General features: G+C 41.1%; 1 protein-coding gene across 1 annotated transcript; it reads right to left on the bottom strand.

Moving 5' to 3' along the window:
• Window positions 1-1,207: 1,207 nt before the first annotated feature.
• On the bottom strand, window positions 1,208-6,234 carry LOC137383533 (fibroblast growth factor 9-like). Its single transcript, XM_068056628.1, has 3 exons — window positions 5,961-6,234; window positions 4,214-4,317; window positions 1,208-1,453 (listed from the first exon to the last, which is right to left on the bottom strand). Exons 1-3 carry the CDS (start codon window positions 6,232-6,234, stop codon window positions 1,208-1,210), a joined length of 624 nt encoding a protein of 207 aa, XP_067912729.1.
• Window positions 6,235-24,890: the final 18,656 nt, after the last annotated feature.

The raw sequence follows: 24,890 nt of genomic DNA, 5'->3' as shown, positions 1-24,890 counted from the left end.
TATCCACCTTGTTTGTTACTTCCTCAAAGAACTCTAATAAATTTGTCTATCATGATTTCTCTTTCACAAAACCATGTTTGCTCTGCTTGATTGTATTATGATTTTCTAAATGTCCTGCTTTTACCTCCTTACTAATGGATTCTCTCATTTTCCCAATGACAGATGTTAGGCTAACTGGCCTATAGTTTCCTGCTTTCTGTCTCCCTCCTTTCTTGAATATTTGTGATTTTCCAATCTGCTGGGACCTTGTCAGAATCAAGGAAATTTTGGAAGAGCACAACCAATGCATCTACTATCTCTGCAGCCACTTCTTTTATGACCCTAGAATGCAAACTATCAGGTCCAGGGGACTTGTCAGCCTTTAGTTCTAATAGTTTTCCCAGTACCTTTTCCCTAGTGATTGTGATTGTTTTAAGTCCCTCCCTCCCTTTTAGCTCTTGATTTTCAAGTATTCTTGGGATGTTTTTGTGTCATCTACAGTGAAGACAGACACAAAATGCCTGATCAACACTTCTGCCATTCCCTTGTTTCCCATTATTAATTCTACAGTCTCACCCTCTAAGGAGCCATCACTCACTTTAATTACTCTTTTCCTTTTTAAATACATCCATCCCAAAAGAACTGTAAAATGACTCCTGCCAATGTTGCCCAAGACAGCATGAGTTTAAATTTTGCCCATCATTTTTGATGGAAGTCATACCATCGTGCTGTAAGTAACTCTTTCATTGTTCTGATACTCTATGGCAAGAGTGAAAAGTCTAGTAGTGGTCTTCATATTGGATATTTTAGGATGACTCCTTGCTTATCTCCACCAAGCCCAGGTGGTGTTTTTCCACAGTTACATGAAGGAACATTTTTGTGGCACGACTATGTCAATTTAACTTGCATCCCAGAGAGAAGGCACCAGCAGCATCATAGATTAAAGTCTATGATCAAAATATGCCAATTCCCTTCATCTGCTGCTATAATATAGCATTACTGATGTCAGTAAGTTGTGAACTCATTGTTTTAAGGTGTAAAATCCTGAACAGGTAATTGCACATTTGAAGTGCTTCTCATTTGAAGAAACTAAGGCCACATCTCTGACTAGGTATCCTTTTCAAACAATTCTCCCAACTGCTTGCAACTGTTGGAAGCTGATGTTCTACATCCTTGTTTCTGTGAAGAACAGGGGAAATAATTCTTATTCTTCAGAAGTTGGACAGCTTCAACTATATCCTAATAAGTCTCTGTAGAGTTCAGGTACTTTCTCAGGATCCACAGGTCTTGGCAAGAAATGTGTAAACTTCTGATGTCTTTTGGATCTACTCCCATCTCTTGGAGATCCATCTTTATTGAGTGCAACGAAATATCGTCGTCCTGTGTCATTGTGTTTATATAGGTTCGAAGAATATGTGTTGTACCAATTTTCTTCAAATTGCTCTCTAAAGATGCATTCTGCTGTCAGTTTTTCCTAAAAAGATAGCAATAGAAAATGAAGACATAAAGTATCACTGTAAAATACTAAGCTAAAGTACTGATTCTTTACAATTTTCTGTAAGATTATAAAGCAGATTGACTGTGTTGGTGAATTTACTTCCTAGATAACAGCATATTTCAGAATATAAAATATCTATGTTTGTAGGTAGAAAAAGACTAATCATATACACACAAATTTTTTCAGTGTAATTAACTTTGATTACCAAGACAGCAGTATAAAGATTCTACAGATAAATAATATGCAAATGTTCTTGTTTCTGTGCCTGGGCATATTGGAAAACCTGGGCACAGTGCATAGTACAAAATCAAACAGGGAGAAGTGCATGCTGATAAGGGAGCTTGCCCAATTTCTTTTATTTGTTCTTGGGATGTGGATGGTACTGGCAAGGCTGCATTTATTGTTCAAGTGACCCTGAAAAGATGGCAGAATTTCTCCTTGAACTGCTGCAATCCTTGTGGTCACAGTGCTGTCACAATATTGACCCATTGACAATAAAGAAACTGTGATATACGTCCAAGTCAGGATGGTGTGTGACTTAGAAGGAGGTGATGGTATTCACACAACATGGCTGTTCCTGTCCTGCTCAGTGGTCAAGGTCACAAAGGATTAACCATCTATTTAAATTAATGGACAGGAAATCAGGCAGGTGTCTCTAAGGCATGCAATACTCTCGCCCAGTTTCCTTCTATGTACTGTATTATGTACAGGCAATCCAATATGCCCATGTGCAGAACCAGAAAAGTCTACTACAATAAATGTCCTTGTTTTAAAAGGTAGAAAAACATGCAAGAAGAAGCAACTTATTAATCAAATTTGAGGTATCTTTATTTTTTGATTATGAAAGAACCAGCATAAAAATCAGAAAGATTCCCACCAGTGATGTTTACAGCCATTGTTTTATTTTTCACAAGTGTCAACAATGTTACTTTTGCTTTCTTCCTTAAAATACAATTGTGCATGTGATATTGTCTGAATTAATTTGTTGTGGCAAACCTCCCTCAATAATTAGCCAATTCTTCTAAAAAAAACATGACCACAATACGACACCTATACTCAGTCACAAAAAGCAAATTCTTTAAAGCAATGTTATTCTTGTTTTTGGAACTTTTTTTGTGGTTAGTGTTGAATAGACTGATATAAGATGGCCAATTCTTCAATCCATATTATATGGAAAATTATATTTCTTTCTTTAGAAAGAAAGTGCTCCTGATGGGTCAGAGAGCTCGGCCAGAACCCACTGCAGGCAAATTGCCATTTGGGCACCCCCTGCTGGAATTTAAATCCATTACAGGAAAAAGGTGTGTAAATAATAATTTGACTGTTAATAAATGAAAATACTGTAGCTTGGAATCAACTTTCCTTCCTATGGATTATTTATGCACCACTTGTATTTATTTTAGGACATTAATTGCTGCAATAGTTTCAATAAATTATACTAATCTACCAGCATTACTGTGACAAATGCAATAATATTCATTGCTACTAAGTATATCTGATTACCGGCAAGATTCCCATTTTAATATGACAGGTTTGGTGCACATTGTTTTATCATCATAAATACAGGAATAGTCGCAAAACAGGAAATGTAATTTCAAAATATATTAATCACTTTAACGACCCACTTCCTGAATTAATATTCTGGATAGGTATTTGTCTTTTATAACCCAGATTACATTAATTGGAACAAAAATGCTAACACCCTTGCAGTAAACTGAAAATTATTTTCTCCTTGCACCCAGTCACAGTATCAGCAACTTTGTTTAGATTTTATGTAGTGCAGAGTTCCATCTCCCTGTAATATTCCCTAATCAAAGTCTCAGACCACCCCATTGCACCAAGGTGTTACTTTTGTTTCCAAGATGATCTATGCTTACTATCTATCTGAGTGAGATCGCTTAATTAGCAGTATTGAATTGTAAAACTTGCAGACTTGTATTTCCTGACATCTAGATTAAGAATGCAATGTAATAGATATTTAAAAAGCAGTTATATAATAGATTGTATCTGGACAGTTATACAATGAATCTAGAAATTAAAACAACAAATCAAAAGCAGAACTTGCAGTACATTCATAGAGCACATATAGTACCTGTTGGAGCTTAAACTTTCCTCTGTGCTAAACATACCAGAATTAGAACAGCATTTTCAAGCCAGGTTAATCCTAGCTTTCCTAGGAATTGACCTTTCCCAGCAATTCCCCAGCCAGCCACAATCTCCCTTTAACAAACACTAAACAAAGACGGGGCAACTTAAAAATCTCATTTAAAAAATACAGTTGCTCATTTTGATGCTTTGAAGATACTGGAGAAATTAGCATAAATGTATGTTTTTATACTAACTAAAAACTGAATAACAATAGTTTTTTTTAAAAAAAGTAATGCACATGATTACAGAAACTCATCTACATTACACCAGTATTTATTGTTTTAACTCAAACTGATAAAAAATAACGTTTTTAAGATATGCAATACCATAAAAATCATGATGCTTTTTGACTAATAATTCTCAGATTGAAGAACCTTTTGTACTCTTCCTCTAATATAATTACTTAAAATATTAAAGTCTTTTAGCATTCTTAAGAAGCAGTGAATATAGAAACGGATAGGGTCGTGTTGTGCATTTATGGCCTTACGGTATAGATTTAAGTACAAGAATTGTCACAAAATGTTCACACTACAATTATTTTTTCTGATATAAGTTTTGGGATTAGTTTGAATAAATAGTGTTACTTACCGAGCCGTACAATTCTCCTTTATCGTTCATTCCCAAGTACAAACCACTATCCACTCCCCTAATGCTGACCAATCCCACAGCTATACTGATGAATTCCAGAATGCCTATGAAACAGAAGGCAAAAAAGCTTGAAAGTTTGTATTTTCAAAATCATTTTGAGTAAGTTAAAAATTAAAATGTTTCGTTAGACGATGGCGCGTTGCCCTGCAGTACTTTGTATTGTACTTAACACATAGGAATAACCCTCAGAGCGGACAGGATTTTAATGTGTGCCCAAAATAACAAACAGAATGATTTTTTTTTTAAGTAGCTGCATCATTCTGGGATTATAATACTACCCACATAGTCTCTAGAATTTCCGCAGGTGCCTGCCAAAAACTGAAGGTGCTTTGGGCACCGTTCCATATCGGTCTCTTGCTAACACAGGAGTGACTATACCACGGTAAAATGTGTGTGTGTTTTGTTAAAGAACTTTTGCAATAAGATGGCACTTATTTGCCGCATGGAGAGGTAGAAATTTCCGAATACTAAACCTATATTCATGTTGCTTCCCCAGTCGATTGAGTTGGAGAATCGCCAACTCCCCGAAAGTATCTTTGACATTGGTTAGGTATCTGTGGAGCTTAAGTGAGAAAGCAGATCGAATCTGGCGCACGGACAGTGGGCTCCTGGTGAAGTTATTCTGGTTAAACTCCAAAGATTGGACAACTGAAGACTGCGACCTGGTAAGAGCGGTCGGTGTCTGAGAAGGTTGGGGACCCGATCAGTAATCTAATGCCTGTGGGTCGGCACCATTCATTTTATGCGTTTTCCTAGATGTCCTAAAATATTGAAAGTTGTGCATTATATCGCCTGCGCCGCTAAGGATCGCACCAGTGTGATTTATAAATGTTCTCCGTGTGTTACTACAATTCTGCAAATAAGTCGTTTAATTTTTCTTAAATGGGGAATTTTGTAATTCTTTCTGAATTATACCCAGTCTTAAAAGTGCCTCAACGTATTAGCGACTCGGCGTGTTAAAGATAGACGTTTTGTTGAATTATACCTGCTTGAAAGTATGGCAAAAAAGAGTGATTCATCTCCTGTCGAGACCACATCAGTAAGAAGGTGAATAGGGCAGAATAAATGTTAGAAGTTTAAAAGAATGCCTCAAAATGGTGATGTCATGCTGAAAGTATTTGAATTTTATGTTTGTATGTTGTCTGATATTTCTGTACTGATGTCCTGGTGGAGACCCCAGAAAGTTGTTCAAGCGTCATGAAAAAATAAAAAGGTAATTATGATTAAACTATTTGGTGTCCGGCCCCCACCCCACCAAAACAAAAGTTTGTATTAGGCAGGGCAATGTGTTTCAAAGATGTTTGTCTATTTCAGTCAATCTTTTTAAACAAGCTGGGTCATTCAAAAATACACGTAACCGCACATTACGTGAGTGGCACCTTATTTCTAAATATATAAAAATTCATCCAAGTATTTGAATATCCACAAAATCTGCGTATTTCACAAACGATTAATGCATGCCTGCAAAAAGAATTGATGAATAAAAACCGAAAGGAACAAATAGGCTAAATACCAAAAACAGTGGGGATGAGGTCAGAGTGGCAAAATCAAAGCAATCCAGATAAACCTATTTCTGACTGTGATAGGAATAAGTCAGACTTCATCGCACATTTCAATGTAACTGTATTTTGTAATGTATGTGAAGTTGACGAAGCAACAATTTTTTTAAAAAAAAAAGCATACCTACCGAATCGGCTGTGGTCTTGCCTGGTCCCCTGCACTGTTCCACCTGGAAGGATTTCCAAATGAAAGCCAGTCCTACAGTACAGCTGTCTCCTTCGCAGAATTCCCTGCAAATGCACTAAGTCCGTACTGGTGCTTCGAGATAACCTGCTTTCGGTCTGGGCGAGGTGATCGCTCAGGAGGACTGGGGCGTCGGCGGCAGGAAGAAAGAATGGAGCCGCGACGTGTCCAGCATCCAGACTGCCCAAGTAGCTCCCGATGTCGGCTAACGGAGCCATGGTGAGCCGCTGATCACAACCAATGAAACAGTTCAACACTAAAATAGAAAACGGAAAAAAAAACTCAGAAATAAAATAACGAATACGAAATTAAAGGTTACGCCCCCGATTATTCGCCTGGTTTCCACTCATTAGTAAACTGCCTATTTCATGCTATTAACAGCGCAGAGGCTTCGCGCCGGGAGTAACATATTCTAGTTTGGTGCTGTTATGAATCGGATCAGATTAGTCCACTGTTTATATACATACCGTATGTAAATAAGCCCTCCGGGCATATGCTAATAAACTCGTCTCATTCACATCGCCAAAGTTTGCATTTATTTACTTTCAACTGAAGCCTGCACCACAACAGGATCTTACAATGTTCAACATAGTAACAGTACAACCAGAACATTGACAATGTAATAAAACAATACGCTGTGCTCAAAATCTCCGTTCAAAGATTTGGTGCTGAAAAGCTTTCTCTTCTTACCTTTTACTCAAGATAGTAATATATTCGAGTTATTTCCCTGGTCTATGACATGCATTTTATATAAACATCGGGGAGTTTGATTTAATAAGTACTGCTTGATGTGTGTGTATTACGTGGAACAGGTGCAAGGGAAGGTACAAGTGGAGGCGTTACCCAAGACTTGTACCTGCCCAGACACATTAAAGCGTAAAAAAAACCCTGTGATTTCTGGAACCAAACTTCAATCGCAAATACAGCATTGATATCATAACACACTCTAGCGCTGTTAAAGCGATGTTTAACAAATGCAGAAAAGCAACTTTAACCGTGCTTACATTCTGAACTTCAAAGATAAAAACTATGTAACGTCCCTTTCTGGATAGCAACAAATAAGTTGCATTTCGAAGTCATTTTACTTTTTAAAAGATGGGTGGCCTTATTATTGTGATTTAGCCCTTTACCAAAATATGGTCGAGAAACTGTAAAGGGGTGTAGGTATTGGTGACATAACACGTATCTGCATCTATTTATCAATCGCACAATTCCAGGAAGTATTGAAACAGAATTCTTAATAAACAGCTGAAAAAGAACGCCGGCATCTCCCTTCTAAATCTAATCTATTCAACATAGCAAAAATAGCACAATAGTCATTTGGGACAACATAAGGGTACTCTCAGTGACCATTCTAAAATGTTTATCTAATATTTAGGGTCTGCTTAAGAACTTAGAGCAAGGTCTGTCTTCGGTTTTGTTTTGATAATCGCCATGGTTCCAATGTTAACGAAATTGGTCCCTTATTACTGCGGTCACCTTGATAATATATATTAACGAGATAAATAACTCCATTGCTTTACTTAATCCATTTGTCAAGAACTATCCTTCCACAGAGCATGAGGGCCGATGCCAAAAAGAGTGCGTGTGCGTACGAATCAAGCTGGCAATGTTCCAGCAACGGAGAGATTTCCAACTTAATTATATTTTCGTCTTAAACAGTAATGATGAATTACACAAAACGAGTATCAACGACCTCATAACAGGTGTCTGTTGTATTATTGCACTTTGTAAACTATGATGTCATGTGGTGGGACCCGCTAACCGCTATAATTGCAATCTCAAAGCATATCTGTGTCAATATAATAACTGAAATGTTAACACTTCCACTGATCAGCTCTTTGAAATTTCTGTCTGATTGTAGTGTGATATCAAAGCGAGCAGATCAAAGTTTCGAAAAATCCCACATTCAAACATTACCTTCTCAAAGCAAATTTTATGACTACTTGAAGACTGGTGATGCGGTCCTTACACGTTGGAAACGATTGTATTTTGTAATGTATAACATGTAAATCAGAAATTATTGTAATATGAAATATTGTTAATCAATATTTATTCTCTACATTGGGTGGCCTCTTGAACATTTTCCGTATTAAATTTAAAATTTGTTATGGATTGTTTGATTACATGACATGTCATGCTTACCTTAGGAATGATGATAAGACAGTATTGAGTGTTGAGATTATTTCGAATCATCTTTAATAATTCCTAAGTATCATTCTATTTCTATAGTCTTATTCCATTTTATTGGTGTTTGTCCTGGCATCCCAATTACGGCACTCTATATGATTGATCCACTCTGACATTCACAGTAGCAGGCTTAATAGTTATGACATAATAAATGCAGATTATCTGGATATGATTACCTAGAAATAACACTTCGTATATGATATATTTTGTATTAACTAATGAACGACCAGGTTAACTTTGGTGGCACGCTTCGGTGGAGTTTGCTTGCATGCTACATTGTCGGCATAAACAGCAAACTAAGTTGGGCAGGGAAGACCTCATATTAAGGATACTGGTTAAGTGTTTTTTTTAAAAAAAGAAAATAGTAGGCTGTAATCCAATCAAATGATTCAGGTAATGGAGAACAATATCTGAGCATACATTCGCCGAACTCCTTTGTTGTTGCTCTCAATGCAAGATCGGTAAACCTCATATCTAAATTGTATGTTCTTCATTGTCTAGAACACAGTAACCTTTAATAATACATCCCCTGGATCTTTACTATTACCCGTCCACTATTGTTTTTAAGTATTAGAGGGATAGCATTTTGAAGCCACTCAAAGAGATTGATAGAGATCATTGTTTTCAGATATCGCAGATATTAACGTAATTATCTAATGATGCACAACTTTACAGAACACCAGGTTATTTTACATGAAATAAAGAACTCAAATTCTCCATAAAGCACACGTCAGTGTTTGCTTTCTATTAATTATTATGTGTAACACATGGAAAAGATCTTTGTTTCGTTTCCATTTATGAAATTTTGCTGGTGGCAGATTCGGGTAGCATAGATCACTATACTGGCAACGAAACGAACAGTAAGTCACTGCAAATATAACATTGGAAGTACAACGGCATATTCAATCTTTGACATTACAGGTGTAAATTTAAACGAAAGAACTCCAAATTCTGACAAAAGGATAATTAATTCATATAAAACTCAGTAATTTATGTCAATAACCAGCAACGTAATAGGATGCAACAGTGAAAGATATATAACGGTGTTATGCACTAGTGTTGGGAAGTGATTATTAGAAATTAACCACTGAGGTCCGTTTGATCAGGTATGCGAGTCAGATAGAAATGTGCAGAAACTACAGTGGGCGTTCTTTGATTTCATCGTTTCCCCTACTTAACCGTTATTTTTCAACAGTGTTCAAAAAAGATATGGGGTGGGAGGAGAAATGCCAGAATTGGGGTACACGTTGAAGGTGAAAGTACAGTGAAAAAAATAAATCATGATAAAGGACAAATCGGGAGGTTGTTTAAGCTCAAGGTAAATAAGGGTCCTGGTTCTGATAACTTTCATCCCAAGGTTCTGAAGGAATTTGCTGAAACGATTATGAGATCTCCTGCAGATTTTTCTTTTAGAATTCAAATCCCGAAGAATTGGAAAATAGAAAATGTGACTCTCATCTTCAAAACAGAGCGAGAGCTGTCAACTATACCATTGTCATACAACGATTCTCCCTAACACAAACAGTCCTGTAACCATTAAGGCACTGCCTTCACATCCTGCAAGTTGTGACCAAGATGTATATCCACTTTCCACACCTTGGAAATAAAAACCAGATTGTGAAGTCACCATTCAATCACGAGGCACACGGGAATGATTTGAGGGACAAATATTGTAATGTGCTACAAAAATCAAATCATAAAAACCTGAAACATCAGTGAACTATTCCTCTATGATCTATTTAGTCTTTATCTTGACATCGCTGCCACTTCTATGTAGAGTGCAGTATACGGTAATAGCTGATTATTTTGTAATACTGCCCTCTCTGTTGGGAGGTTATATTGAGTAAAGGAAATAGGAAGAAAAACTTGCATTTATATAGCATATTCATAACCAGTGGACATCTCAAAGCACTTTACAGCCAATGGAGTACTTTTTGAAGGCTAGTCACTGTTGTAATGCAGGAAACATAGCCGATTAAGTAGAGTTTCAGTGCATTATTTCCAGTCCAAACACAACAGAAAGATGGTGATGAAGAAGGTTTTCTTTACATTTCATTCGAATAATCAAGTACCAGAGAACATTGTGACACTTTTTGGAAACATTGAAGTTAAATTTGAGGATGTTTGAGTGGTTTAGAAAGATCGCTCCATGCATTCCTGTACAGCTCAGTGAGTCAAATATGAACTGTGAACAGATTCGAATTTAGACTGAGTAGTATCTGTAGTTGCATGGAAATAATGGCATGAAGAAACTTATTTGGGGTCAGTGGGGGAATTCAACCCTGATAAAGATGACTGGAGTAATTATGAACGAAGGCTTAACATTTGGATGAAAGCAAATGAAGTAAGCAATGAGGATAACGTTAATGTCTTCCTCACCATGATGGGGCCAAATGCTTTTAATGTAGTGTCTTACCAGTGTTGGCCAACAGACCCCAGTACTATGAGATACATTGAAACAAATGAGATTCTGGACTCCCATTATGGTACAACTAAGAGGGAGGCAGTGGTGTAGTGGTATTATCACTGGACTAATAACCCAGTGTATTGAACTGGGAACATGGGTTCAAATCCCACCACAGCAGAAGGTGGAATTTGGATTTAATTAATAAATCTGGAATTAAAAGCTAGTCTAATGATGGCCAGGAAACCATTGTTGATTGTTGTAAAAACCCATCTGGTTGACTAATGTCCTTTAGGGAAGGAAATCTGCTCTCCTTACCTGGTCTGGCCTACATGTGACTCCAGACCCACAGCAATGTGGTTAATTCTTACATAAACAAAGAGAACAAAGAACAAAGAAAATTACAGCACAGGAACAGGCCCTTCGGCCCTCCAAGCCTGCACCGATCCAGATCCTCTATCTAAACATGTCGCCTATTTTCTAAAGAACAAAGAGAACAGCATGTCAACGGTCGATCTCTCTGCACGAAAGCCACACTGTGCCTCAGGGTAGACGCGCTCGGCCAGCTTCTGGAGCCTGTTTAAAGCAACTCGAGCAAAGACTTACCCCACTATGCTGAGCAGGGAGATTCCACGGTAGTTGTTGCAGTCACCGCGGTCACCTTTGTTTTTATAGAGGGTGATGATATTGGCATCGCGCATGTCCTGTGGTACTGCTCCCTCGTCCCAGCACTGGCAAAGCAGTTCATGTAGTGCTGAGAGTATAGCAGGCTTGGCACTCTTGATTATTTCAGGGGTAATGCTGTCCTTCCCAGGGGTTTTTCCGCTGGCTAGAGAATCAATGGCATCACTGAGTTCCGATTTAGTTGGCTGTATGTCCAGCTCATCCATGACTGGTAGAGGCTGGGCTGCATTGAGGGCAGTCTCAGTGACAGCATTCTCCCTGGAGTACAGTTCTAGGTAGTGCTCAACCCAGCGGTCCATTTGTTTGTGTTGGTCAGTGATTATGTCCCCTGATTTAGATTTGAGGGGGGCGATCTTCTTGATGGTTGGCCCAAGAGCTCTCTTCGTGCCATCATACATTCCTCTGATGTTTCCAGTATCGGAGGCCAGCTGAATATGACTGCATAGGTGTTGCCAGTAGTCGTTTGCACAGCGCCTAGCTGTTCTTTGTGCAGTGCTTCTGGCTGCTTTAAGTGCTTTAATCCTATATTAATCCCATATTCCCTACCACATCGCCACCTTCCCTCAATTCTCCTACCACCTACCTACACGAGGGGCAATTTACCTTTCAACCTGCAAGTCGTTGGCTGTGGGAGGAAACTAGAGCACCCGGTGGAAACCCACGCAGTCACAGGGAGAACTTGCAAACTCCGCACAGGCAGTACCCAGAACTGAACATGCCCTCTGAAATGGCCTAGCAAGCCACTCAGTTGTACCTAACCGCTACGAAGTCAATAAAATGGAATGAAACCGGACGGACCACCCAGCATTGACCTAGGCACTGGAAACGACAACGGCAAACCCAGCCCTGTCGACCCTGCAAAGTCTTCCTTACTAACATCTGGGGGCTTGTGCCAAAGGTGGGAGAGCTGTCCCACAGACTAGTCAAGCAACAGCCTGACATAGTCATACTCACGGAATCATACCTTACAGACAATGTCCCAGACACTGCCATCACCAACCCTGGGTATGTCCTGTCCCACCGGACAGGGAGGGAGTTGCCCTGGGAGTCCTCAACATCGACTCTGGACCCCATGAAGTCTCATGGCATCAGGTCAAACATGGGCAAGGTAACCCCCTACTGATTACCACCTACTGCTCTCCCTCACCTGATGAGTCAGTACTCCTCCATGTTGAACACCACTTGGAGGAAGCACTGAGGGTGGCAAGGGCACAAAATGTACTCTGGGTGGGGGACTTCAATGTCCATCACCAACAGTGGCTCAGTAGCGCCACTACTGACTGAGCTGGCCGAGTCCTAAAGGACATAGCTGCTAGCCTGGGTCTGTGGCAGGTGGTGGGGGAACCAACACGAGGGAAAAACATACTTGACCTTGTCCTCACCAATCTGTCTGCCACAGATGCACATGTCCATGAGTGTATTGGCAGGAGTGACCACCGCACAGTCCTTGTGGAGACAAAGTCCCGCCTTCACATTGAGGATACCATCCACCATGTTGTGTGGCACTATCACCGTGCTAAATGGGATAGATTTCGAACAGATCTAGCAATGCAAAACTAGGCATTCATGAGGCGCTGTGGGCCATCAGCAGCAGGAGAATTGCACTCAACCACAATCTGTAACCTCATGGCCCGGCATATCCCCCACTCTACCATTACCATCAAGCCAGGAGACCAACCCTGGTTCAATGAAGAGTGCAGGAGGGCATGCCAGAAGCAGCACCAGGCATACCTCAAAATGAGGTGTCAACCTGGTGAAGCTACAACCCAGAGCTACTTACATGCCAAACTGCATAAGCAGCATGCAATAGACAGAGCTAAGCGATCCCATAACCAACGGATCAGATCTAAGCTCTGCAGTCCTGCCACATCCAGCCGTGAATGGTGGTGGACAATTAAACAACTGACTGGAGGAGGTGGCTCCACAAATATCCCCATCCTTAATGATGGGGGAGCCCAGCACATCAGTGCGAAAGATAAGGCTGAAGCATTTGCAACAATCTTCAGCCAGAAGTGCCGAGTTGATGATCCATCTCGGCCTCCTCCTGAAATCCCCAGCATCACAGATGCCAGTCTTCAGCTAATTCGATTCACTCCACGTGATATCAAGAAACGACTGAAGGCACTGGATACTGCAAAGGCAATGGGTCCTGACAATATTCCGGCAATAGTCCTGAAGACCTGTGCTCCAGAACTTGCCGCACCCCTAGCCAAGATGTTCCAGTATAGCTACAACACTATCATCTACCCGGCAATGTGGAAAATTGCCCAGGTATGTCCTGTACACAAAAAGCAGGACAAGTCCAACCCGGCCAAGTACCGCCCCATCAGTCTACTCTCAATCATCAGCAAAGTGATGGAAGGTGTCATTAACAGTGCCATCAAGCAGCACTTACTTAGCAATAACTTGATCAGTGATACCCAGTTTGGGTTCCGACAGGGCCACTCAGCACCTGACCTCATTACAGCCTTGGTTCAAACATGGACAAAAGAGCTGAACTCAAGAGGTGAGGTGAGAGTAACTGCCCTTGACATCAAGGCAGCATTTGACGAGTATGGCATCAAGGAGCCCTAGCAAAACTGGAGTCAATGGGAATCAGGGGGAAAACTCTCTGCTGGTTAGAGTCATACCTAGCACAAAGGATGTTGGTTGTGGTTGTTGGAGGTCAATCATCTGAGCTCCAGGACATCACTGCAGGAGTTCCTCAGGGCAGTGTCCTAGGCCCAACCATCTTCAGCTGCTTCATCAATGGCCTTCCTTCAATCATAAGGTCAGAAATGGGGATGTTCGCTGATGATTGCACAATGTTCAGCACCATTCGCGACTCCTCAAATACTGAAGCAGTCTGTGTCGAAATGCAGCAAGGCCTGGACAATATCCAGGCTTGGGCTGATAAGTGGCAAGTAACATTTGCGCCATACAAGTGCCAGGCAATGACCATCTCCAACCAGAGAGAATCTAACCATCTCCCCTTGACGTTCAATGGCATTACCATTGCTGAATCCCCTACTATCAAAATCCTAGGGGCTACCATTGACCAGAAACTGAACTGGAGTAGCCATATAAATACCGTGGCTACAAGAGCAGGTCAGAGACTAGGAATCCTGCAGTGAGTAACTCACCTCCTGACTCCCCAAAGCCTGTCCACCATCTACAAGGCACAAGTCAGGCCTGTGATGGAATACTCTCCACTTGCCTGGATGGGTGCAGCTCCAACAACACTCAAGAAGCTCAATATCATCCAGGACAAAGCAGCAGATTGGCACACCATCCACAAACATTCACTCCCTTTACCACAGTGGCAGCAGTGTGTACCATCTACAAGATGCACTGCAGCAACGCACCAAGACACCTTAGACAGCACCTTCCAAACCCGCAACCTATAGAAGGACAAGAGCAACAGATGCATGGGAACATCACCACCTGCAAGTTCCCATCCAAGTCACACACCATCCTGACTTGGAACTATATCACCGTTCCATCACTGTTGCTGGGTCAAAATCCTGGAACTCCCTTCCTAACAGCACTGTGGGTGTACCTAACTCACATGGACTGCAGCGGTTCAAGAAGGCAGCTCACCACCACCTTGTCAAGGGCAATTAGGGATGGGCAATAAATGCTGGCCTAGCCAGTGACATCCACATCCCATGAATGAATTAAAAAAAATGAAATTGCACTGAGAGTTGCATTCTGTCAAAGGAAAGAGTTGCCAAGTGAGTCTGTAACAGATTATATTGAGTTAAAGAAATTCTCCCAACATTGTGGGTATGGTGAGAAGTTAGAGATAAATTTTCGAAACTATTTCATGGGAGGCCTGTAGAACAATAAAATCCAGGCCAAGCTGTTGAAAAAAGTAAATAAACTAACATGGAGGGAGGCCTGTGATGAGGCCACAGCCTTGGAAATGGCAGGAAAAATAGTTGCAAATTGCAAGGGAGCTCTTTTTCCAAGTCGGCAGACGAGGTCCATTGGATTTCAGTGGGATCCAGTCCATGGCAGCCGACCCCACAGTCTCAGGGTCAGAAGTTCAAGATGTCACCATTGCCACAATAGCCAGTTTCAATTTCCAGTCAAAATGCTATGCCTGTGGGAATGTCAGTCATATCCAGACTGCATGCAGAAGTAGAGGAAACTGTCATACTTCAGGTGGTGGTCAATCTCCAGGTTGCAGCCAAATATCAGGTCGTAGTCAAGCACCAGGTTGGAGCAAAGCATCAGTTCGGGGTGAAGAACCAGGTCGAGGTCAGAGTACATCAAACGCTAGTTTGGGAGCCTGGAAGTCCTTGAATGTGCATCTGATTGATATAGAAACAGAAATTGATGTTATCAAGCAGGAAGATCAAGAGTTGTACTCTGTCAGAGAGCAACAAAAACAATATATATAAGATTAGAGTAACAGGGCTGAAGATATAATTTCAGTGCTCACAGTAGAAATGAAAGGAGAAGATTCATTGTTTTCATTGTTAATACAGCTGCAGCAGTGTCTGTTATCTTAGGAGAGTACAAGACATCCCTAAGGCGCATTCCTTTTCGCTAAATTGGTGTGAAACTGACCAGTTATTCCAATAACAGTATCCCAGTGATTGGTCAAGTTAGCATTTGCCTGGAATATGATGATGCATCCTATTACTTGTGTTATGATCCCAGTGCAAACCACCAACAAACCAAAAATGCACAGTCAGTGAATTTACTGACTGGCCCCAATTTAGGAAGCCAAAAACCAAATGGAAAGATTTCACTTTTCTAAATTTTACTTTAACACTCAGACCAAAACTAATAGAAATTGAACATGAACTAACAGTTAAATTGCTATATATATATATATATATATATATATATATATATATACATACATATCTTAAATGTTACAAGTTAATTTGCAGATGCATCAAAGTTGGTTGAAAGTGGTAGCTATGGAGATAATAGATACATTGCTGATCATGTTCCAAAATTCCATAGATTCTGGAGAGGTTGTTGCAGGTTGGAAGGTACCAAATGTCACCCCACAATTTAAGAAGGGAAAGAGAGAGAAAACAGGGAATTACAGGTCTTGTTAGCCTTGCATCAGTCATTGGGAAAATGCTAGAATCTATTCTAAGGGATGTGATAAATGGACACTTGGATAATAGTGATCTGCTTGGGCATAGTCAACATGGATTTATGAATGGGAAATCATGTTTGACGAACCTGTTGGAGTTTTTTGAGGATGATACTAACAGAATTGATAAAGGGGAGTCAGTGGACATGGTATACTTGGATTTTCTGAAAGCTTTCGATAAAGTCTGCCACACGAGGTTGATTAGCAAAATTAAAGCACATGGGATAGGGGGTAATATACTGGCATGGATTAAGGATTGGTTAACAGGCAGAAAGCAGAGAGTAGGAATAAATGGGCCATTCTCATGTTGGCAGGCTGTGACTAGTAGGGTATCGCAGGGATCAGTCCTTGGGCTGCAGTTGTTCACAATATATATCAATGATTTGGATGTTGTGACCAAATGTAGTATTTCCAAGTTCACCGATGACACAAAACTAGGTGGGAATGTGTGTTGTGAGGAAGATGCAAAGCAGCTTCAAGGGGATTTGGACAGACTTAGTGAGTGGGCAAGAATGTGGCAGATGGAATATAATGTGGAAAAATGTGAGGTTATCCACTTTGGTAAGAGGAATAAATGTGTAGAGTATTTCTTAAATGGTAAGAGATTAGAAAGTGTAAATGTACAAAGGGACCTGGGTGTCCTTGTCAATAAATCACTGAAAGCTAACATGCAGATGCAGCAAGCAATTAGGAAGACTAATGGTATGTTAGCCTTTATCGCAAGAGGATTTGAGTACAGGAGTAGAGAAGTCTTACTTCAATTGTATAGAACTTTGGTTAGACAGCACTTGGAGTAGTGTGTGCAGTTTTGGTCCCCTTACCTTAGGAAGGAGATTATTGCCATAGAGGGAGGTCAACGAAGGTTCAGCAGACTTGTTCCCAGGATGGCAGGACTGTCCTATGAAGAGAGATTGGGGAAACTGGGCCTGAATTCTCTAGAGTTTTGCAGAATGACAGGTGATCTCATTGAAACCGACAAAATACTTAAAGGGATAGACCAGGGTAGATGCAGCTAAGATGTTTCCCCTGGTTGGGAGTCCAATATTAGGGGACACAATTTCAAAATAAAGTGGAAGCCACTTAGGACAGAGATGAGGAGAAATTTCTTCACTCAGAGGGTTGTGAATCTTTAGAATTCTCTACCCCAGAGGGCTGTGGAAGCTCAGTCATTGAGTATGCTAAAAGCAGAGATTGACAGATTTCTAAATACAAATGACATAAGGGGATATGAGGATAGTGTGGGAAAAGGGCATTGAGGTGGATGATCAGCCATGATCATATTGAATGGCGGGGCAGGCTCAATGGGCTAAATGGCCTACTCCTGCTCCTATGTTCCTACATATCCACTGAACAGTCTTATCATTGAGGTGGCACTGCAAAGTCTCACAGTGCAACAAAATCAGTATCTTCCTCAGGTAGCTTTCCAAGTTATGTCCTCCAGGATGCAGATACAGAAGTAATGAGGTTCCATCAATAGCCAGCGATGCAACCTTCCCTTTAATGATTTGGTCTTGTTACCTCGCGAACAACATCAGCCTTACCAACTACCATTTTGATGGCATGGTACCACAGATAACTCTTTCAGTCAGAGAAGACAGCTATCAAAGAACAAAGAGAACAAAGAACAAAGAAAATTACAGCACAGGAACAGGCCCTTCGGCCCTCCAAGCCTGCGCCGATCCAGATCCTCTATCTAAACATGTCGCCTATTTTCTAAGGGTCTGTATCTCTTTTCTTCCTGCCCATTCATGTATCTGTCTAGATACATCTTAAAAGACGCCATCGTGCCCGCATCTACCACCTCCGCTGGCAACGCGTTCCAGGCACCCACCACCCTCTGCGTAAAGAACTTTCCACGCATATCCCCCCTAAACCTTTCCCCTTTCACTTTGAACTCGTGTCCTCCAGTAATTGAATCCCCCACTCTGGGAAAAAGCCTCTTGTTATCCACCCTGTCTATACCTCTCATGATTTTGTACACCTCAATCAGGTCCCCCCTCAACCTCCATCTTTCTAATGAAAATAATCCTAATCTACTCAACCTCTCTTCATAGCTAGCGCCCTCCATACCAGGCAACATCCTGGTGAACCTCCTTTGCACCCTCTCCAAAGCATCCACATCCTTTTGGTAATGTGGTGACCAGAACTGCACGCAGTATTCCAAATGTGGCCGAACCAAAGTCCTATACAACTGTAACATGACCTGCCAACTCTTGTACTCAATACCCCGTCCGATGAAGGAAAGCATGCCGTATGCCTTCTTGACCACTCTATTTACCTGCGTTGCCACCTTCAGGGAACAGTGGACCTGAACACCCAAATCTCTCTGGACATCAATTTTCCCCAGGACTTTTCCATTTACTGTATAGTTCACTCTTGAATTGGATCTTCCAAAATGCATCACCTCGCATTTGCCCTGATTGAACTCCATCTGCCATTTCTCTGCCCAACTCTCCAATTTATCTATATTCTGCTGTATTCTCTGACAGTCCCCTTCACTATCTGCTACTCCACCAATCTTAGTGTCGTCTGCAAACTTGCTAATCAGACCACCTATACTTTCCTCCAAATCATTAATGTATATCACAAACAACAGTGGTCCCAGCACGGATCCCTGTGGAACACCACTGGTCACACGTCTCCATTTTGAGAACCTCCCTTCTACTGCTACTCTCTGTCTCCTGTTGCCCAGCCAGTTCTTTATCCATCTGGCTAGTACACCTTGGACCCCATGCGCCTTCACTTTCTCCATCAGCCTACCATGGGGAACCTTATCAAACGCCTTACTGAAGTCCATGTATACGACATCTACAGCCCTTCCCTCATCAATCAACTTTGTCACTTCCTCAAAGAATTCTATTAAGTTGGTAAGACATGACCTTCCCTGCACAAAACCATGTTGCCTATCACTGATAAGCCCATTTTCTTCCAAATGGGAATAGATCCTATCCCTCAGTATCTTCTCCAGCAGCTTCCCTACCACTGACGTCAGGCTCACCGGTCTATAATTACCTGGATTATCCCTGCTACCCGTCTTAAACAAGGGGACAACATTAGCAATTCTCCAGTCCTCCGGGACCTCACCCGTGTTTAAGGATGCTGCAAAGATATCTGTTAAGGCCCCAGCTATTTCCTCTCTCGCTTCCCTCAGTAACCTGGGATAGATCCCATCCGGACCTGGGGACTTGTCCACCTTAATGCCCTTTAGAATACCCAACACTTCCTCCCTCCTTATGCCGACTTGACCTAGAATAATCAAACATCTGTTCCTAACCTCAACATCCGTCATGTCCCTCTCCTCGGTGAATACCGATGCAAAGTACTCGTTTAGAATCTCACCCATTTTCTCTGACTCCAAGCATAACATTCCTCCTTTGTCCTTTAGTGGGCCAATCCTTTCTCTAGTTACCCTCTTTCTCCTTATATATGAATAAAAGGCTTTGGGATTTTCTTTAACCCTGTTTGCTATAGATATTTCATGACCCCTTTTAGCCCTCTTAATTCCTCGTTTCAGATTGGTCCTACATTCCCGATATTCTTTCAAAGCTTCGTCTTTCATCAGCCGCCTAGACCTTATGTATGCTTCCTTTTTCCTCTTAGCTAGTCTCACAATTTCACCTGTCATCCATGGTTCCCTAATCTTGCCATTTCTATCCCTCATTTTCACAGGAACATGTCTCTCCTGCACGCTAATCAACCTCTCTTTAAAAGCCTCCCACATATCACATGTGGATTTACCTTCAAACAGCTGCTCCCAATCTACATTCCCCAGCTCCTGCCGAATTTTGGTATAGTTGGCCTTCCCCCAATTTAGCACTCTTCCTTTAGGACCACTCTCGTCTTTGTCCATGAGTATTTTAAAGTTTACGGAATTGTGATCACTATTCCCAAAGTCGTCCCCTACTGAAACTTCAAACACCTGGCCGGGCTCATTCCCCAACACCAGGTCCAGTATGGCCCCTTCCCGAGTTGGACTATTTACATACTGCTCTAGAAAACCCTCCTGGATGCTCCTTACAAATTCTGCTCCATCTAGACCTCTAACACTAAGTGAATCCCAGTCAATGGTGGGAAAATTAAAATCTCCTATCACCACCACCCTCATTCATCAATGGTCAGCCCTCAGTCCAGGCTCCTTTTCCTGCAGTCAAACTGCTTCAACCAGCTGCTTTGTAATTTGATTCTGTTCCAAGCAGCCTCTCATGGATGCCCAAAAACTTGCAGTTCTTAGCCTGTCTCTTTAAACAATCTGGCTGATTTCCCATCCATTGAAGTGTCCTTCTCAACTCTCAAAAACCTTCTTGTCAAAAATAAAACACACAGACAGCTTTGTAGCTGGCTTCAACACACCGTAGCATTTTCTTGAGGCTGAAGCGTAACCTCCCAGTCGCATGTCCTTGGTAAATGAAACTTTTTTTCTCAGTCACAGGGCTGTTTGTTTGACGCCCCAAAAACTTGAAAGCCTCCAGTTTCAATTTCAAATCAGGAACTGTCTCAAAAAAACAAACACAAGCTGTATATAACTCAGTATACATATGATGACTGCATCACACTTGCCATTGGTAGTAGTTGGAGGGAACAAATTCTCCCTGATAGGAAGCAATTGGCTTAAGAAGATACAGTTAAACTGGGCTGAGTTATTTATAGTTGGGATCAGTAAGAATATGCCTGACATTGACAAAGCATTAAGAGAGCACAAAGTGGCTTTTCAGCAAGGAGGATCAAATAACAAAATTAGGCATCACAACGCTGAAGTCAAAATAAAGGAAAATGTACAGCCAAGGCCAATGCCTTATGGCCAGTTGGCAGCAATAAGTGAAGAGTTAGATAGATTTGAAAGATCAGGGGCAATTAATAAGGTGAAGAGCAGTGAATGGGTTGCACCCATTGTGGTAGTTAAATAAGTAGATGGGTATGTTCAGATTTGTGGAGATTACTAGCAAACTGTAAATAAGGTGATCGAAAATGATACTTACCCACTGCCTACCAGTGAAGATTTGTTTTCTAATTTAACCAATGGGAAGGTGTTGAGTAAGATAGATATGCCAAATGCATACTTGTAATTAGAATTAACTGACAACAGCAAGGAATTGCTTACCATTCATACACACAAAGGGTTGGACCAGGACGAAAGGTTCACATCTGGGGTGTCTACTGCTCCTGCAGTTTTCCAGAGCATCATGGATCAGGTACTCAATGGAATGAATGGCATGTGCTGCTTCTTGGATGACATTCTAATTAGCAGTAAAGCAGAGGAAGAGCACATTGTAAGGTTGAACAAAGTCGTAGATCGACTTCAAGAGTATGGCATCAAAGCAAAAAAGTGTTTCTTCATGGTGTTAAGAGTAACATACCTGAGTCACCAAATAGATGGTGAAGTTATTCACCCAATGCAGGAGAAGGTTAGGGGATTTTGAAAGCAAAGAGACTAGAGAACAAAGAAGAACTTAGAACATTCATAGGGGTTGTCGTGTATTATTCTAAGTTCATCCCTGACTTAGCTAACACGTTCGCCTCACTGTATAAACAGCTCAAAAACAGAAGTGCTTGGGAGTGCTCTGTTGAGTGCTAGAAAGCATTTGAAGAAGTGAAGAAAGTACTGACTAATGATACTGTTTTGGCCCTCTATGATTCCAAGAACCAACTTGTTTTAGCATGTGATGCCTCACAACAAGGATTAGGTGTGGTGTTATCTCACATAATGGAAGACAGTGTGGAGAGGCCTATAGCATATGCTTCACATACGTTAACAAAGTCAGAACAAAATTACTCACAAGTTGAGAAAGAGGCATTAGCCATCATATGTGGTGTTACAAAGTTCCTGTACAGTAGGAAATTCACTTTGTTAACTGACCACCAAACCCTTACAATCATCTTCGGCTCAAAGAAGGGGGTACCATTCCTATTGGCAGCACTTCTTCAGCGGTGGGAATTGATTTTTATGGCCCATCAGTACGATATTAAATATCGTAAGCCAGCAGGTCATGCAAATGCAGATGTTCTTTCAACATTTCCCTTGAAGACTGATTCATTGTTAGCTATTGAGTTACTTGTGAATTACTTTCCATTCACAAATGACATGCCAATGTCTGCCAGGGAAACTAGTGAAGAAACTCGCAGGGATGTGATGCTCAGTCAAGTGTTATATTATGTCATGAATGGTTGGCCTAAAGAGGAGCATTGCACACATAGAAATGAACTGAGTGCAGATCTAGGCTGTCTCCTTTGGGGTTTAAGAGTCATTATTCTGCCAAGATTTAAAGAGAGATTGTTGGAGGAACTACATCAAGAGCACACAGGGATAGTCCATATGAAATCAATAGCAAGAAGCTATTTTCGGTATCCAAAGGTAGATAGAGATATTGAAGAATAGATGAAAAGTTGTGAAGTGTCTCAGAATGAGAAATGATCCAACCAAAGCTCCTTTTATTCCATAGTCAAACACAAGGAAACCATAGGAACGAGTGCATGTTGATTTCTTTGAAGTGGAAGAGAAAGCGTCCTTTGCTTTGGTAAATAGCTATAGAAAATGTTGAATTTATGCCCAATACCAGAACTGCCAAAACTGCTGTGGTGTTGAGAACTTTGTTTGCAATTTATGGGTTGCCATAGGTGTTGGTGTCAGACAACGGCCCGCAGTTTACGTCAGAAGAGTTCTGAATATTTCTGAGTAAGAATGAAGGCAAACACACTCTGGCACCACCATATCGCCCAGCATAGAAGGGTGCTACAGAAAGGAGTGTGCAGGTTGTGAAGAGGTTTTTGTAAATGTATTTTTTAGGTAACAAGCTAGGCAATGATTCCCATGTTACCCTTCGACATAGGTGGACAATTTTCTGTTTCCTTACAGAATGACCCCACAGGTTTCTCACCTTGGACAATGTTTAGTTTGCTTAAGTCTGACATCAATAGCAAAGTAAGAGAAAAGAAAGACAAAGTGAAGATGAGTTATTATACACCAGGCATGAAATTTAGAGAGTTTAGTGTTGGTCAGGATAGCATGGTGAAAAGCCATTCCTGAAATGCGGTTCATTACAATGGGTAAAAAACACAAATTGAAAAAAAAACGCTAACACATGTTTTTTCGCATTTACAAGCATACACTTTTCTGAAATGTTATGACTACAGCAACAAATTCCACCAGGACATTTCAGTTTTAAATTTTCAAAAGGTAGTCCCAATTAACCCATTTCAAATTTCCAAGCATAGTCTTCCAATTGTTTTGTGTTTTCCTTCCAAGTGTCCCTATTGTACATCACCTCAGCCAGGTGAACTGCACAGCTAGGAGCACTGGCCACTACTGGGTTTATTATTCTCTGAGTAGTTTCTCGAATATCCCTTATCCTATGTGGCATCATTTGACACTGGAAAACCCTGTCCAGTGTAATAGAAGCTGATTTTTTCTTACCCTGGGGTGTCAAACAAATTTGACAGGTTTCCTCCAACACATTTGTCTCTTTAAGACACATTGTGTTGCCCACTCTGTCCATACAGCCCTTTAAATAAGAATTTGGGTAGGAGTCTGTCTTCTTTACCACAGTGACTTTTCTTGAGTCTATGCAAGTTTGAGCCAACCCACCAGGTTTAGTCAATAAGACGACCTGCAAATTCCAGCTGTCCTGACTAGTTTCAGCATGCATTGTACCTCTTGGGCCTGTCTGTCTGGACCTAAGCAACAAGGATGTTATTATAAACAATGGTTCCCCCATACCCACATTATGTGTGGCTAAGGTTGTACATCCTGGCTTATCCTACAAACCTTTTGAAATGTTGTGAAAACCCTGGTTAGGACTTCACGCTATTTTGCCTCTAAGTGTAAAAGCCTATTGTTTAATTTTCCTAGCCATTCTGTATTCGCTAATTGGATAGTTGGAGATTCAATCTGAGAATTTCCTAGTCCTAATTCTGCTTCATCCTCACTATCCTCTTCCTTCTCAACAGTCCCGATTACCTGATATACCTGTACTGGCTTATCCTCCGCCCTGCGGTAATATGGTTTGAGCATATTAATGTGACACAACCGGTTCTTCTTCCGGCGATCAGGGATGTCAATCAAATAATCTACCTTACACGCTCTTTTGATCACTCTCTATGGGCCACTGAAACATGCTTTTGATGGTTCTCCCTGCAACAACACTAATACCTCATCCCCTGGTTTTATGGTAGGTTGTGGTTTTCCCACGATTTGGCAGGTATGGCATGCCCTACAAAATTGTCTCACATCCTTTGTACGACCTGGCCAATAATAATGTTGGCTTATGTCTGATTTGGTCTTCCAAATTTCCCTATGTCCTGCAAAAGGAATGTTGTATGCTAACCTTAATAATCCTTGTCGATATTTAGGTGGTACCACTATCCGTTCAACAACTGTCCACTCTTCATCGGCAGGCCTATGAGACGGTCTCCATTTTCTCCTCAAAACCCCTTTGCCATATAATAGCCTTCTGGAACTTCTTTCACCTCAGCTTCTGACAGAGTTGTCTGTGCTATTCGGTATA

The sequence above is a fragment of the Heterodontus francisci genome, chromosome 1, assembly GCF_036365525.1.
Source record: "Heterodontus francisci isolate sHetFra1 chromosome 1, sHetFra1.hap1, whole genome shotgun sequence".
NCBI lineage: Eukaryota > Metazoa > Chordata > Chondrichthyes > Heterodontiformes > Heterodontidae > Heterodontus > Heterodontus francisci.
The sequence above is the reverse complement of the archived record's forward strand: the minus strand, read 5'-3'. Positions and strand labels throughout refer to the sequence as shown.

Coding starts and splice junctions, on each gene's coding strand:
- LOC137383533 (XM_068056628.1), bottom strand. CDS start 6,234: ATGGCTCCGTTAGCCGACATCGGGAGCTACTTGGGCAGTCTGGATGCT. Junction 4,318..5,960: donor GCAAGACCACAGCCGATTCG/GTAGGTATGCTT, acceptor TCTGTTTCATAG/GCATTCTGGAATTCATCAGT. Junction 1,454..4,213: donor AAGGAGAATTGTACGGCTCG/GTAAGTAACACT, acceptor CTATCTTTTTAG/GAAAAACTGACAGCAGAATG.